The 16,137-nt window shown below is 40.3% G+C and overlaps 1 protein-coding gene across 1 annotated transcript in view; it reads left to right on the plus strand.

The window, feature by feature from the left end:
• Positions 1 to 16,137, plus strand: part of col25a1 (collagen type XXV alpha 1 chain) — a 149,433-nt gene that overhangs the window by 93,274 nt on the left and 40,022 nt on the right. The window contains exons 5-9 of the mRNA XM_080298332.1: positions 5,717 to 5,743; positions 8,529 to 8,555; positions 13,889 to 13,948; positions 14,899 to 14,970; positions 15,625 to 15,741. Coding sequence (XP_080154458.1) covers positions 5,717 to 5,743; positions 8,529 to 8,555; positions 13,889 to 13,948; positions 14,899 to 14,970; positions 15,625 to 15,741 — 303 coding nt within the window. The remainder of the gene's footprint in view (positions 1 to 5,716; positions 5,744 to 8,528; positions 8,556 to 13,888; positions 13,949 to 14,898; positions 14,971 to 15,624; positions 15,742 to 16,137) is intronic.

A 16,137-nucleotide genomic window follows, 5' to 3' on the forward strand; every position in this document is an offset into this window, starting at 1 on the left:
ACCAGCAGACGGGTCTTCCTTCACCTTCTCCACCAAGTTTCATGAAAACTGGCTCGACAGGCCTAAGCCGCAGTCGAACAGATGAAAAGCTTTCTGGAGGGACATTGCGCAATCTGTTCACTTCTTAGTAATCACCATTGCAGGAGGCGCATATGAAATATACCTCAGTGCCAGAACTGTTTTATTGAACATCATTTACTCTTTCCATCTAATATGAAGTGAAGTCAGTTACATTGTCAGATTTAAATGACAGTGTTCTCCATGTTGCTTGTGGGTTTGGCCTCAGTTCACTTTGCCTTTTTATATTTCCCCGCAGACCTTTCCATATTTCTCTCCCACACTTTTTTTTAAAGGTGGCAGGGCTTTCCTCGTGCAGGCCTTTGCAGGAGAGAGTGGTCTTGGTTTGGCTTCGAATGAGAAGCTAGACATGTGTCTGGACAGGAAAAAAAAAAAGAAGCTTAATCCTGATCCAGTGGTCCACCATAAACTTGACAATATCATACATACAGGATGTTCTGTTACAAATCATCTCAAGATGGAAATTTGACATAAGTTTGCCCAGCACTGAGCAGCAGATGATGTGAGGCTTACCGTCTGTATGATATGTGTCATTTTCAATAAGTGGATAAGAGCTTCTGCTTTGGGGTGGCTGCATTCATCAGCTCACATATAGAGGACATGTTTAGTGTTTTGGACGGCCCGCGTGGGGAGTAATCTTGATCGCGGAAGAGATTTTTATGGGAAATAACTCAGAGAGTATGCCAGATTCACACAAAATATGGGAAAAAAACAGAAAAAAGTGAATACGGCATAAACAGATGCGCAAGAAAAGTAATGCTTTTAGGTGACAAAGAGAAAAGTCTTTCATTGAAGTAAATACATACATAAAAATTGACTCTGTTTTCTGAATTAAAGATCTTAAAATCCCCAAAGAGCTGTTTCTTCTTCTTAAAGCTTGATTTTATGAGCAATAATGAAACCTCCTCTAAAACTCTTTGTGAGATACTGTGTTTGAGTAATGTACAATTCAGTGTTTTCTGCTGGATATTGCATTATTTCTCCAGGGTTATTTGGCTTCAGGATATAAAATGATGCATTCAGGCTGGTTTATAGTGACGTTTCCAAAGCATCTGTATCTCTCTCACTGTTGTAAAGCTTAACCAAAGAAAAACTGCATTAAACTGAGCAGGAGGTTATTACTGCTCATGAAATGAAGCTCTTTTAAGATTTTCATCCAAAAATCCATTTTCTTCCTCTTATCCAGTTCAGTGTCGCAGGGCAGCTGGAGCCTATCCCGACGGCCAAAGGTCAGGCTTTACACCAGTGTTTGGGTTGTTACTCAAGGAAAGCAATTGTATTATATTAATACTACACAATACTAATTAATAATACAGCACATTACTTTATTATTCACAGGAGAAAGTGATTTGTTACTGTACTGGTTACATTACTCTCTTGACACTCCGAAAAATGACCCACACACCTTTACAAATCCCTATCATAATGAGGACACACGTACTATCTTTCTTTTGGTATTTACGTATGAACACGAAGCTGGAAGTCATCCCAAAGAGCTTTCAGAGCGATCTCCACGGTGATTCTACTTCAAAAACTTGAACAGGTAGAAAAGGAGGCTACAAGTCTGACAAATCATCGCTACTTTTGTTACCTGTTGAAGTTAAGGCTCTGGCTGCTGGTCTGGGGTTAGCATCCACTCAGCTAATGTTGCTCTGGGTTTTTGGCTAGCTTAGCATTAGCATGCTATCTGTGCATATGCTTGCAGCGAACCCAGTGCAATTACTTTTGTCCTGGATGCAGTCTACACATTACCATTGTGCTATTATCCTTTTGTGCAACAAAAATGGAGTTAATGTGCATATTTCCTTTGTAGACCACCCCAACATTTTCCTCCTACTGCACGCGAACTCAAATTAGCTGACTGTAGCGGAAAAAAAACATGTTTGTTAGACGTTATTTTCTTTTAATCCACATGGCATGTCGCTAATTGAAGAACCGTTGTAACACAAGGAACATCATAATTGTAACTGTAATGTAATTACTGAATTTAATACAACAAAGCATTACATCACTGTGTCACTGAAAAATATAATGTGATTACAGTAAACTGTTTCCTTGTAACGTGTTACACGTAAATCGGCCAGAGACAACCATTCACACCTGTGGCCGATTTGCTATCACCAATTAACCTAACACACTTAACCTTGGACTGTGGAAGGAAGATGGAGAGAATCCACACACAGATCGTAATTAGCAAACATCAAACACTGGTAGGGCTTTACTGAAAAAAAGCTTTTAATTCAGCATGCATCTTACATTTTTGATCTATACAAAATCAAAGTGAAGAAAACGCAAACAACGTGAAGTGTATTTCAGTGAACTGCTCCTCTGCCAAACCTAATTAGTTTGTTATTTTAAGCTATGCATGCAGTCATTTAAGAATTAAGTGCAATCTAGTAGGTGTGGAAAGCACTGTAGAGGGTTAATCGTGTTCAGCAGAGGAACTTGCTAATGAACAGCCATGACCCAAGGAGCACCTGCTTATGAAACAGAGCCAGAGCAGAAGCAGTAAAATAGATGTGAAAAGCAGACACAGGTGCTGATTAGAAAGCTTCCTCAGGGCAGACTGAAACCACAAAGCTGCAGAGACGGTTTGACAAAGACACACACTGCAGTTCCACTGTAGTACAGTTTGGAAAAAGTCTTTGCAAGAGAGCTGTTTTAATAGTCTCTATAAAAGACCCTTGCTGCACTTGCTTAAACCTTCTGGAAAAGCTCCAGCACGTGTTGTCTCTCTAAGTGATGTGCAAATGATGAAGCGTATAATGAGCAGGTGCACACTGTGCAGCCAAATCATTTCCACATGCTTCATGTCCAGATGGAAGAGTGGAATTACTGTTTGGTGAGATATAGGTGTGCCAAAAGTACCGTTCCACTTCAGCAAAAAAAAGAGAAAAAGTTTTAAAATTTGACTGATATGTTTAGGAGTGCTGATTATCAAAAAAGACACTTACAGGCATTTAAACTCAGTTATAATATCTCATCAGATGCTTGATCTGCCCTTACTTACAAGGTGTCTTTTGGTGTTTGGATGCTAGCTCCCAAGAGATAGCTAGCCTGTTTTAGAAGCCTACATAATTAGGTTGGAAAAGTTGCAGGTTTATCAGCAATGAGATCGGAGTTTGCATCCCATTGGGCTTCTTATGTTGTTGACTTGTTTTTACTTGGTTTATTTTTGAATTGCTATTTTTACTCTCACTTAATCAAACCACGTGCCACAGATAGCTGCCTCGCCCTAAGCCTCGTTCTGCAGGGGGGTTGGTTCCTGTTAAAAGGACGTTTTTCCTTCCCACTCTCACCAAGTGCTTGTTTATAGGGGGTCTTCTGATTATTGCGGTCTTTTCCTTATTTGGCGCTACACCAATGAAATTGAACTCAAATTAATTTAAAATACCTTTGATAAGATGTGGGGAATGATCTGGTTTTGGGTTAAAAAATGCACCTTCATAATGTTATTGTCATTATGAAGCAGCACCCCGGACGCCGGGCCGCGGACCATGACAGTTATAACTTCAGTAATGATGTAACAATAAAGAATATCTATTTAAACCCCAGGATGACACCAACTGGCCCAACCAACACCTCCAGCTACATTATCCTTATTTATTCCCAGTTATCAGAGCTCAACATGGGCTTGATGAAGTTTCATTATGTTGCTCCACATTCTGGATTTATTGTGTTGCTACATCATATAATGCTGCAATTTCCCTTCATTTACACATAATGTGGCGCACAGCAAATCAGCCTGGTAATTATCTGCGCCAACTGCATGTGTTAGTGCCAAGCATCATACGTTAAACAGGCTTTTGTGAAACGATGCAGTGCTTATATTTATATTTCTTTTTCTTCCAGCCATTTGTGTTTGTAGTAATGTCAATAGCCTCCCATTATCCAAAGGCAATTTCCTCAAACAAAAAAAAGAAAAGAAAAAAGAAAAAACAAAGTTTCACCAATTTCCTTTAGCGGCCTTCCTTTTTGAGGAAAACATTGGAAACTTATTTAGCCCCTCTGGAATGCCTCAGCATCATTATAAATGTAAAAGTCACATTTGATTCCAATATTCTGCCTCTTTATTCCTCCCCAGGGAACTGCAGTCGGAAACATTGTTTTCCTAATATTCCCATTTTGTATTTACAAGTGTGTTGTGCCTCTTTGCACGGCTGGTCAAGGAACAGCAGGAGCACGTCCTCAGATGTTTGTGTCTGGATTACGGCCTGCGCTGAGGCTTGAGGAAGCCTCGTATTTAAATAAATGGGATGATGCACCGCACAAGCTTGATGTGCAGGTTCACAACCCCCAAAACCAAGGCAAATTAGCCCCTGTGCAGATCCAGTTGGGACTGCACGAACTACTATACATAACTAAAAAGTTACAGACAGTTAAATAAGCATCAAAAATAATATCCAAAGGCAGCGAGCAGGGAGAAACCTGGCTACGGCTCTCTTACCTCTCAGCAGTGTGGCAGAAATTGGCTGAGGAAAACTGCTGAATTACCTCTGGAGCATTTCAGTTTTAGACTCTGCTAATGTGTGCCAGCGCAGTGGAAGCCCAAGCCTGCTATTCTGGGTCACTGGTCCATAGACTGAAAGGAACAGCATCCAAACACAGGTTTTATACTAATATCATCAATCTATGGATTAGTGTCAGCATATTTTTGTATTTGGAAACAAACAGCGTTAGAGCAGGATTAGCCTGGAATGCTAACCACTACAGATTTTTGTGCTTAATGCTAAAACTACTCGTGAACAAGTTGTTCCTTTTACCTGCATATCATTTTGTGGTTTTTAAAGATTCTGATCTGTTCTCATATTCACATTTTATTTATGGCCAGTGAAAGCAAATAGGATTTCTTTTGTAAGTGAAATGCAGATTAATACTGGCACAGCAGTTTCTCCAGGAGCTCAGGAACATTGTTGCTAAGCGGGTGGTCAGTTAGTTGATGATCTAATACTTGATGATCAAATGCCTGACCTCCCAAGAAAAAACCCAACATACTTCAGCATTCAACTTGAATTTAAAAAGAAGAAGCAGTTTTTAACACGTACTCGTTAAGCTCAGCATGTGGATGCACACCTCATTGTCAGATCCTCTCCTTAACTCCACGATCTTTTACAGAGCCCACCCAGGAGGTGCTGCCTGCCGACTGACGGATGCTGGAAGCTACCTCACCAAAAAAAAAAGACGTAGTCCTCTTTTTCAGGGCACATTTTTTTACAACGTGCCTGCCAATACTTGGTTGGAGATTGCTGGATTTGATCCTCTAAGTAAACATGGACTTGATTTGGGCCTGTTTTAGGTTTTAATTGTATGTTTGCATAAGCCCTGCTGCCTACAGTGCACTGTTTCCCAGTTTGTGACAGCGGATTTTAATCAAATCGTGAAAGATGTCAGAAAGTACACAAAGTCAGTTTATTAATCTTTCAGTTGTGTCTCACTTCTTGACGTTCGAGCCTCGCTTAGCGGCTCTGTTTGTTTTTTAACGTGATTGGTCACCCCGGTTTTAAATAGTTTTGTTATATTTCCAGACAACATCATGATTGTCTTCACAATTACAAGTGACTTGGAACATAGTTTCTTCGTTTTTTTTATGCTGTAATAGTTTGAACAATCTGTTTTTTCTCTCTCTGTCTCTTCATAGGGCCCTCCTGGTCCAAAGGGTGAAAAGGTGGGTAACTGTATACTTTGGTGTTTTTGTTGCACAGTTAATATGAAGAAATACTGACATCCCACAGCTTTTTTCTTAAGAGTCTAAAGGCAATGAAATTCACCTAGTTAGCTATGCAAGATGCTCCCCTTGTGTGCAGCATGAAAGCCTACATATACTGCACTGGTTGGTGCTGTTCATTGGAAAAATGCATCAATGCAGCAGCCATACTGTGCAGTTGGAGAACAACTCCCAATGCATGTATGGCGACTGAGGCAAAAGATCTATACACAATAAATAATTAAAGCAATCAAGAATAGCTTCATCTTCAGTGGTTTGGTTCATATTTATTATTGGAGGTTAAAGAAATGCAAACTTTCATATCAAATTGCTTCATCTTATGTTGGAAGTAGCAGCAGGATTTCTTTCTAAATACAGTTCTGCAGCTTCTTTATGTGAATTGATAAGATATCTCCCTCTTTGAAACCAGTTTTGTGCTGTGTGTCCTGAAAGAAGTCCTTCCACTCCCCTCTCTTTGGGAATCCACACACAAAGACAAACATTTTTTTATGCATTTGTAGCTCCAATTATGGCGCATGTCTACGCTAACTGTTACTGTAGGGTGGGTCCGTGTCAGTGCTAAGAAACAGATCATTTAGGATTACATAACACAACACATAAAGCCTCAAATTTCACTGACAGACATCATTGTCAGAATCTTAACGGTACATTCAATGCTTATGTTTTTTTTTAACATAAGCTAACATTTACTTAATTTTGTGTAAGTCAGATCAAAGAGGACCTGATTTATTAGCGCAAACTGAGTTTTAGTGCAAAAAAAGGTAATGTTGGAATTTACAAAGGAAGCGCCGTGACAACATTGCGTGTAACAGGTGGGAACCCAGCTCTAAGCTCACACGCTACCCATTTATAAATCTGGCCCTTAATGTTTAGTCAGCTTAAAATGATTGTGAAATCAAAGGAAAACTCTTGTATTTTACAGAGGAATAGATCAGAGTTTATAGTCAGACCTGTACACATGTGGTTTCTGGGCTCACATGCAAAGCTAACGGACTCATGCTAGCTTGCAATTTACTGTTGCACAGAAATTAAATGAATTTTCTTGAAATTTCACATGTATATCCTTAATATCCAATATCTTTGCTTTTAGTCTTCACGTGGATAATTGGTCTGCACCATTCATCATCTGCTTCTTTCATTTTGCATTTCCACTTCATCCTGACCTTAAGTCCTAGTATTGAGATTAGCCTGCAGTTCACAAATCTATAGCACAGAGCATTAAAGACCAGAAGTTTGAGCCCTCAGTTGAAACCCCTTAAATGCCTCACTGAGCACTCCTCCATAAAACAGCAGCTGAGCATGCAAAATAACCGCACAGTTTCTTTATAAGTCTGCAGGACTCGGGGACAAAATGTGGGCCTGAGGAATTTACACCAGAGTTAAAGTCCCTGAATTCACTTATAGAAAAGGGAACTTTAAAGTGCAAACATCTAACGTGCTCCTGAGGAAGATTAAGACTTTAACAGTTCATTCATCAATAAATGATTTATGCAGTGACTTGGGTAATATCACAATAAAGGACTGCTGTGGTGTACAGCAGAAGAAATACAATGAAATGGTGTGAAAGTAAGGTCCACATACTGTGGAGACAGCTTTTTGATTTGTAGATAGAAACTGATGATTCTTATTTGTAGGTGAATTTTTAATGAAAACTGTAATAAAAATAAAAGCATGAATGAAAGCCATATCCTGTGTTTCCTGGTAGAGCCACTGAAACCCCGCATACTGGGTCTTTAACACAAGGAAAAGTAGAGTGCATCAGATTGGCTTACAACAGCAGATTTATGATTTTTGAGGCTGATTATGATAATTGTGACTAACTATGTTCCTGCTGATGAGATGCATGTTCATGCTTCTCATGTGAACCACTTCATCTGCAGTTTAATGAAATGAAAAACAACTGTGTGCATTCTTCCCACCCAAGATGAATAAACCGTTTTCCCATTAAATCTGGGTTTTTTGGAACAAGGGCCCAATGAAAAATTACAAAAAAATTCCAAGAGATGTTTTATTTGAAATTTGTTCAGGCATCGCATTCAAAGTTTGTTTGAGCACAATTCCCATCCATGTGTGAAAGATTGGTCGGCTCATTTTACCGATGTGGTGAAACTGTAAACTGAGCCAACAGGAGAGCGACGTGCACCAAATGAGATGGTTTAAGGATGTTCGCTTACCCAATTCTAGACAGATTACAGTTATATTTCACTGTCTGACATTTGGTCCGCCACCACTCGTTTCAAAATAAAATAATAAAAAACTGAGTCTAAACTTTGCTTTTGTTTGGGCTTTTACTGTAATGTGATAAAGCCACAATCGACCATGCTGATCGATTTGAAACCAAATGTTTTCTGCTTGAGGATTGCGCGCTCTCTCTGCAGGGATCTACCCCCGAAAAGGGCAGAAAGCCATCTGAGAGATCTCTGGGGCATAAAATCTGGCACGGCACCCACCAAACCTCACACCACCGCTCTCTCCCTGTTCTGTCTTTCATATCCAATCCATGTCAGTCCATGTTATCATAAGTGATTTTACTCCCAACCACAATGGATAGTTGAGGGTTCCTGCATTATTTTTCCTTATCAATGTGTTCTGAATTATACCGCTGTAATTTGGGTGTGAGTCTCAGCTCGTCATTAGCGCCGCACTTTTGTATTTATGCGTGCGTGTTCGGGTATTTGTTTGACCCTTTCATTTGAAGACAAATTCTTTTTCCTTCTTTCCGCAGGGGGATCAAGGCGACCAGGGACCACGGGTATGCGGTTTGCTCTGACTTCTTGTGATTAGCAGATGAATGTGACTGTGTGTGTGTGCGTCTCCCCCAGCAGAATTGTGGGCAAAAGGTTTGGGATGCATGAAATTCCTGGGATAGTGTTCTTCCAGTGTGGCCAAATACAACAAGCATTTCAGCACTGCTTATTTCCCCATCAAGAAAGGGCAGACGAACGTGCAAAATATTTTGGGAAGCATAGGGTGGTATCCTTTTCAAGATGCAGAAATTTTTTAGATTTTTTTTTACCTTGTGTCTCTAAATTAAATATGAGTACAAGCCTTTGCACACCAGCTGAAGAGCTCTGCTTAATCTCAGCAATAATCAAAAGCCAACGAGCTCAGTCGCTATAATTACTTGTGATTCACTTCAGTCTTCAAAGTGACATGGCATGTTCAGAACTATAATCATTTCCAGCTCTGCCGTTTGACATTTCTATAAAAGTGCTGCTTCTAAATGATGATAATGTGAGTGCTTTTCCGTGCTTGACAGACTCTGAAATTAATTACTCTATCTCCACTTAGCAGCTAGGGTAGCTCTCATTTTTCTCAAATAACGGTTAAAAAAAACGAGCCCTCTTTGAAAAGCAGGCTGCACAGGTTTGTTTAAAGTAGGCTGCATTAACCGAGGGTCCCACGTGCACGAGTCCACTTCTTCTGTATCATGTGGAGTCAGTAGTTTTGAATCCCGGTGACTGATTTCTTTAAGCATGGCACAGCAGGACAAGAGTTTGTCTTGTTTCAGTTTCCCAAGCGGATGTGATCCCAGTTCATATTCGATGCCCACCCAGACGTTAGTCAGCTCCCCTCAGGGCTAAAAAAGCAAGAGATTGTCTTGTGATTTGAATGACCTTTTCTGGGAAATTCGATTAGTGATAGATCTAATGTTACACATGGGCACTCTTCAAATTACAGTCAGGTTGTAGTTTTCCAGGTGGTTTTCCATTTTTGCAATATCTACAAAAACCAAAAAAAAAGAGAGAAAAGAGATGAAAAATATAGTCATATCCTCAGTTAGTTTTTGGTTCAATAAAAGACATTTCATAATAATTATAGCTGCAAGTGCCATAGTACTGAAACTCACAGGAAATGTCTTTAGTGGAACAAAATGTCCTCATTTGGATAGGATTTCTTGGTTTTGCTCCTAATTTGTAGCCTTTTAACCTCGGAAGTGGAGCCATCTGTCACTATCAGTTAAATGATTTATGTTTTGGAAACAGCAGTGTGGCCGGTGGAGTTTTCACAGGTCCTATTTGTCTTAGAGACTACATAAACAAACTGTCCATTTCATGAAAGCGTTTCATTAACTCCCGGTTATGGCAAAACTGTCCCCTAACAGGTACAAATGAACACGGTGTTGTAGTCATATGTGACGGACTGCAGGGGCATAAAAGCAATCCAGGTCACGGCTAAATTGTATTAACTTCCCAGAGCAGCATATTGACTTTGCACATTAGATTAGTAGGTAAATGTAGTGTAGCGGTATTAGAAGGTTTTCCTTAATAAATGAAGGCATAACAGGACGAGTACTGCCTGACCTTGAGTCCATCTATCAGGCTGGAAGTGAAGCCAATTTCATGCCCAGTATTGACTGCGTGCAGGGAGTTGATTAAAGCCATATGGAGATACGTGTATACAAGAGAACATGTGAAGAGTGTCCCGTATGCACCAGTTTGGCAAATTCCCTTCAAATATAAACAGATTTAAACTTAAAATAACTTTTTTTTGGTGTGTTTTCTTGTAACATCAGGGGATCAGTTTAGAGTCTGATCCTCTGTGACCAAAGACGGTAAGAGATTCGCCATGTGTCCGAGAGAATTCCCTCACAAATGCCTACTTCCTCTGCCTGTTTCACGCATATCACAGTCAGCCATTTGTCTGCCCTGAAGGTCAAAGGTCATCTCCAAACATCAGAGGTTAACCAAGCAGCAAATAATAAATCGGCCAGCTTTAACAAACAAATACACAGCCAGCTCTGGAACTCCACTTTTAAAATACAATTAACAGGAGTTAGTAGCTATGCATATCACCGAGAAAGGTGTGTGGTCCTTTTGAGAGATGGCACCAGCTACAGCTGTCAAGCAAAGGTTGAACAATTCCTGGGTTCACTGAAGGGGGGAAAAAAAATCTGAAAAATTCCCAATAAACTGCCCAAATGTGACCGATGTGCAATATTCTTCCAAAATAAAGAGGCCACGATTATATAATTTCCAGGATTTGACTTTTTAGTCATGAACAAAGAATTATTTTCAGTGTATTTGTGCATGAAATCAAAAAAGCCTTCAAATGAATTTCGCTCGAGATAAATTCGATGTATCCGATTGATGCCAAATCTGAGGCTTCAGATGAATGTGTTATTACACACTTAAATGTATTAAAGCCATCTGTGTACAGAGCTGGTAATTCACTCCATATATAGATATTCAGAAAATGCCACAGCCTGTAGTCGCTCGGGATGTTTTGTGTGTTTGGTGTGGTTGAGGAGATGCTGGATCTGGCCAGCGTCCTATAAATGAGGATGCCTGTTGGCCTCGTATACGGCTTATTGTTTACTACAGATCCCAGTCACCTCGCTGCAGGCAAATACATGGAAACAAAGCTCCTTACCAAATAACCAACATCCGTTTCGGTTTAGCAAAGCAAAACAAGGCAGTCTGCGAATGGTTAGGATTCTCTGTCAACCACCATGTCATTATCATTCTCACATATTGACATCAGCTTGGAGGCAAGAGTAAGAGTTTACCCACACCTAGCCAAGCTTCTCTGCCTTTTAACCTCCTGCACAGAAAGCCTGAATTGTGTTTTAGACATGGTTGTTGTCAGAATGGCCACCACTTTCTCTTCGTTTGTCCCGTGCTGGCGTCTGAGAATGACCGTACGGTTTAAATTCACGACTCTAGAGACATCCCAGAAAGCAGTCGCATGTGCCAGCCTGCACATGAACAACACTACATTTCATGCCTTGACTTTTTATATTCTCTATTCCCACTGATCATAATCCAGTGCTTGCTTTCCCTCTTTGTCCTCGAGACATTTGAAGTTGTAAATAACATTTGAGGTTGTAAATAACTTGAAAAATACTTGCGCGTCAATTCCAGTTATGCACAGCGTGGCTATTGTATACAGTGTAAGAGTATCCACTGCTGTGCTCGGCTGCAGGCCTGAATTAAATTAGCCTGCCTTGAAACCCATATTCTTAATGAGCCATGCTTTTTGATTTATCTTTAGAAATCCAGAGGGACGGCACAAAAGCCATGTTTGGATAGGACAGATTTTATCTTAAACTTGAATATATATAAAGATTGATCCCTTGCAGGCCATGTTTATGCTACTATGCCAGTCTTTAAGATATGTTTTCATCATTTCATTCAGGCTGGTTATTTCTGACATAGCAAACCTGCAGGATAAGAGGATAAACAAGTGAATATGCAGCGATTGTGCAACCAGTGTGTGGTCATCTTTTGGTGCCATTTTATAGTTTTATTATTAAAGAAAAACTTATTTATATCAGCACCACACTCCTTTCAGTTACCCCTTCTAAGACCGCTCAGGGTTTCACCGTTTGCACAGCAGTTTTAGTTTACAGTGATACACCAGCTCACCTTGTACAAGTTGATTTTTTAAGTAGGGCTTCCATGTCACACAATGCATAAGAAAGGCAGGCTTTCATTTTTTAACTAACAACTGCTACAATCTCAAATGAGGCATATTGATCAAGAACTGGTTAAAACTACTGACTCCAGCATGTTATTATCCAGCTGACTTAGTATGAAAAAGAGAAACATTTTAAAAAATTGGGCTTAAATACATACTTAATCTCTGCCTATATAATATCATAGCTAGGCTAGAAGTCCCCTAATATAGCAATCCTCTCTTTAGCATTTAGCTGCTTTAAACATAAAAATAATTGCTCATGGCTTCTTGACATATGAACTTTCTCATATTTCAAAACATATGTTTTCCATTTGAGTAATAGGAGATCAAAGTCTTTAAGGAAGAACAGGATCCGATGTGTGTGGCAAATGCTACATTTTGGCTAATGCTTGTTTTTTGGTAACATCTCCCAAGTGCAGTAAAGGACTTGAAATATCATAGAAACAATTGGGACATCCAACAATCTAGTTGTACAGTGTAAACTGTAAGCAACAGCTGCAACGCTGCAAATTTACGTGGGTAGTTATATACATTCAGTCAAAGAATAAATAAACAATTAAAGCAAACTTAGTTTAAAGCTAGGTTTTTTAGCCAGTTAGCCAGACATGCTAACAATTCTAGTTCATGTCAGTTCATTGGTTCACCCCATGCCCTGGTGAATTTAGGTGTTAAATCAACTTTCGAGGTTGATAGCATTATAGCACTGTAACATTGATAGCATCATTTAGCTAACTAGCATTTCTGGCACCAGCTAGCAAGGGCAGCAACATTTCAGTGTCTAGTCAACTAGACGCGCGCCTGCCTAGTTTATGACACTTTGAGTGTAAAAGATGATCTGCTGCAGTTTGATAGGCATGTAATAAAATGCAATGAAATAAAAATGTGTCAGCCTATTGATATACCCATCAATGTGATTAAATTTAATGGGCTGCATTTATTTGACTGTAGCATTTGGACAACCATGTTTAGCTGACAAAATGTCAGCGTTTCTGGATTCAGATAAAAGCTCTTCTTTGCAGCTGTAAACTATTGTCATCTTTTAACAAGGAGAAAGCCCGATGTTTTCTTCTTCCCTCCAGTTTTTATGTTTGGATCACATCTGTCATGAAGTTTGTTGACAAGGGAGTTGGAAACCATTTGACTGAATTTCCATCAAACATCTTGAGTGTCTTTGTGTTCCCTGAAGCTAAACGAACAATGCCACTTCTCAATTTACCAGCCTGTTATAGCTCAAAGTGTATTGTATGAATATTATTTCAACAAACGTATAATTGGAAGAAAACAAGAGGAAATGGTTACTTGTGCCATTGCAGCCCACACAGGATGATCCCAGTGCCATTGAACACACAGTTTTATTGAGGAAAGTAAACTTGGACTGTATCAAAGTTAGCTGTTTAAAATAAAATACCTGGTCTTGTTTAGCTTTGAATTTAAATGTCTGGTCCTCAGAAGTCTTTGTTTGACAGTTAACTTTGATGTTGGCTTTTTACGGCTCTTAAAAACTCATATATACATGTCAAAGAATTCCACATATTATATTTCAAACATTTATGAGGCTAGTTAGAAGCAGGATGCTTGTCTCCTTCCTTCTTCAACTGTTTTTGTTCACCCAGTGTTTGAATATCATGCGTGTGTTGTGCCATGTTCTGCTATTTGTCCCTTCAGGGATTGCCTGGTCTCCCTACGCTGGCTGCTTTGCACAGCAATCAGATCCTGACTGTCAAGGTTTGTCGGTGGTGCTGCTGCCTCGCTGCTCAGTCCGACCCCTCTGCAGCACACACTGGAAGTAAATTGTTGGCTGCCTTTCTCAAGGAGTGATGATGGAGTGCACGCAGGAAAAGTGCAATCTAATTAATCACAGCAGGTCAACCATTAGCCTCTTCTCAACACTTCTGCTACTAGTCTTTTCGCTCAAGAGGTTTGTTCTCCAGTCGACATGCTAGGCAGGTCAAGTGAATGCGTTGGCCTGTTACAACCTGGTAATATGCAGGTGACTAAACAGGCAACATCCTGAACACAGAGATGGTTTGGCTTGTGTCCATTGATGCTAAAATGAATTGAAGGAACTCCCAGAGGAATACTCAGTGATGAAGCAAAGTGGCATTTTTTTTCTTAAAGCTCAAGTTCATGGTTCACCACAAATCCTCCGATCCTCTAGCACGGCCTTGGGGATTGTTTCATTGCCAAATACCAATGGACACAAGCAGAATCAGACATGTGCTGGAAAAAGATTAGAAATGAACCTCAACTCAAAGGTTTGACCTCGCTGGTTTCAGTGTGCGCAGCTCTCAGGGTCTGACATAGCAGCAGGCACGACGATGATGATGACGGCACTTTCACAGTGGAGGAGTGATTCCCATTTTTCCAGGGGACTGCGAACTCGCTGTGGCGCGCTCGCACCCCAGAGGTGATAATTATGGGCCCTGGCTCCAAAAAATAAGCCCAGACTTCCTCAGCAAACCACCTCGGTGCTGGAAAAGTGTGGATTTCTCCCACCACTCCATCTGTGAAGGTGCTGGACCGGAGTTCATGAACACAGGCCTTTCTAACAGAATCTGTTTCTTTTTGCATTTGCCTTCCTCCTCCTCCTTCTTCTTCCTCCTCTGGGACTTCATCCTTCTTCAACCTTCTCTCACCTCTGACCTACGACCTCTTGACCTCACACACCTGCTCAGATGGTCTTCCCTAAGATCAATCATGGCTTTCTTTCCGCTGACCAGCAGCTCATAAAGCGACGGCTCATTAAGGTAGTGGGTGTGTCCTCACTCTCTCTGTCCACCGTGCCAAGTCTCACCAAATCACTTCTCTTTGGCCACTTTGCATGCAAGCCTTCAGACAGATCTGTCATAAGCACTCACGCTCCTTCTGTTATTGTTAAAGGAAAATATGGAAACTTCATTTTAAAAAAAGCTTTTATTAAGGTAAAATGAATTACTGTCCTGGAACCACTCAAAGGTTTTTCCCTGCAACTTAGGTTGCAGAATATTTTCATAGAATTTCTTATAATGCAGTATCATAATGGACCACACATTTTCAGTATATTTCCCCTGATTATTGTAGCTCTATACTTGTCAACTTCAAATGGGACTTCTTTGTTTTTTTGGAGTCGTTACCTAAAGCACCGTCCTTACTCAACTCATTATGGCCCTGTAGGATTGCATGCATTTTAAAGGATTAATATTTCAGCTACAAATCATTACGTTGCAGCTCCTCCTAACTTAAGTTGTATGCTAGCTCCAAAAAGCTCATTCGTCATGTTATAAATGGAGGCAGCCCATCGCCACCCACAAGAACATTCCACGACTCTCTCTTAATTATCATTTCACTGTAGTGGCTCCAGTCTCAGCAGTCCAAAAATAACACACCATAATGATTCTTTAATGTGTTATTTCGCCACACAGGGAGATCAGGGGCAAGCAGGGCCACCCGGGCCCCCGGGGCCACCGGGCCCTCCTGGACCGAGGGGGCCTCCAGGAGACACTGGCAAGGATGGGCCCAGAGGTGTGCCTGGTCTACCGGTGAGTACTGATTGTTGCTTGGCATCTGAGAACGTTTGATACTAGTTTTTTTTTCTACTCTATGTATCATTAAAATTTGTTTGGATCAGCAAAATTCTGTCATCGTATCCTGTAATAAATACTCTGTCATTTCCAGTAAGTTTTAAACAAGTTCAGCTCTGTTTGTGCTTCTATTCAGTATGATTTTGACTTGTTGCTGGGAGGGTTTATTCCAACGAAAACCTTTCTAATAAATACTAGACAAGCTACATTACAATTCATCGCCCTCACGTCTATATAACTAAACATGAATAGGCTCCCAGGAGAAGGTTTTACTGTATAGATTTACATTCACGTGGTTGTTTTTCATTACCACGTAACATTTTCCATGTTCTTAAGCCTGTCATTGGCATCACG

This window comes from Astatotilapia calliptera, chromosome 3, assembly GCF_964374335.1.
Source record: "Astatotilapia calliptera chromosome 3, fAstCal68.1, whole genome shotgun sequence".
Lineage (NCBI taxonomy): Eukaryota > Metazoa > Chordata > Actinopteri > Cichliformes > Cichlidae > Astatotilapia > Astatotilapia calliptera.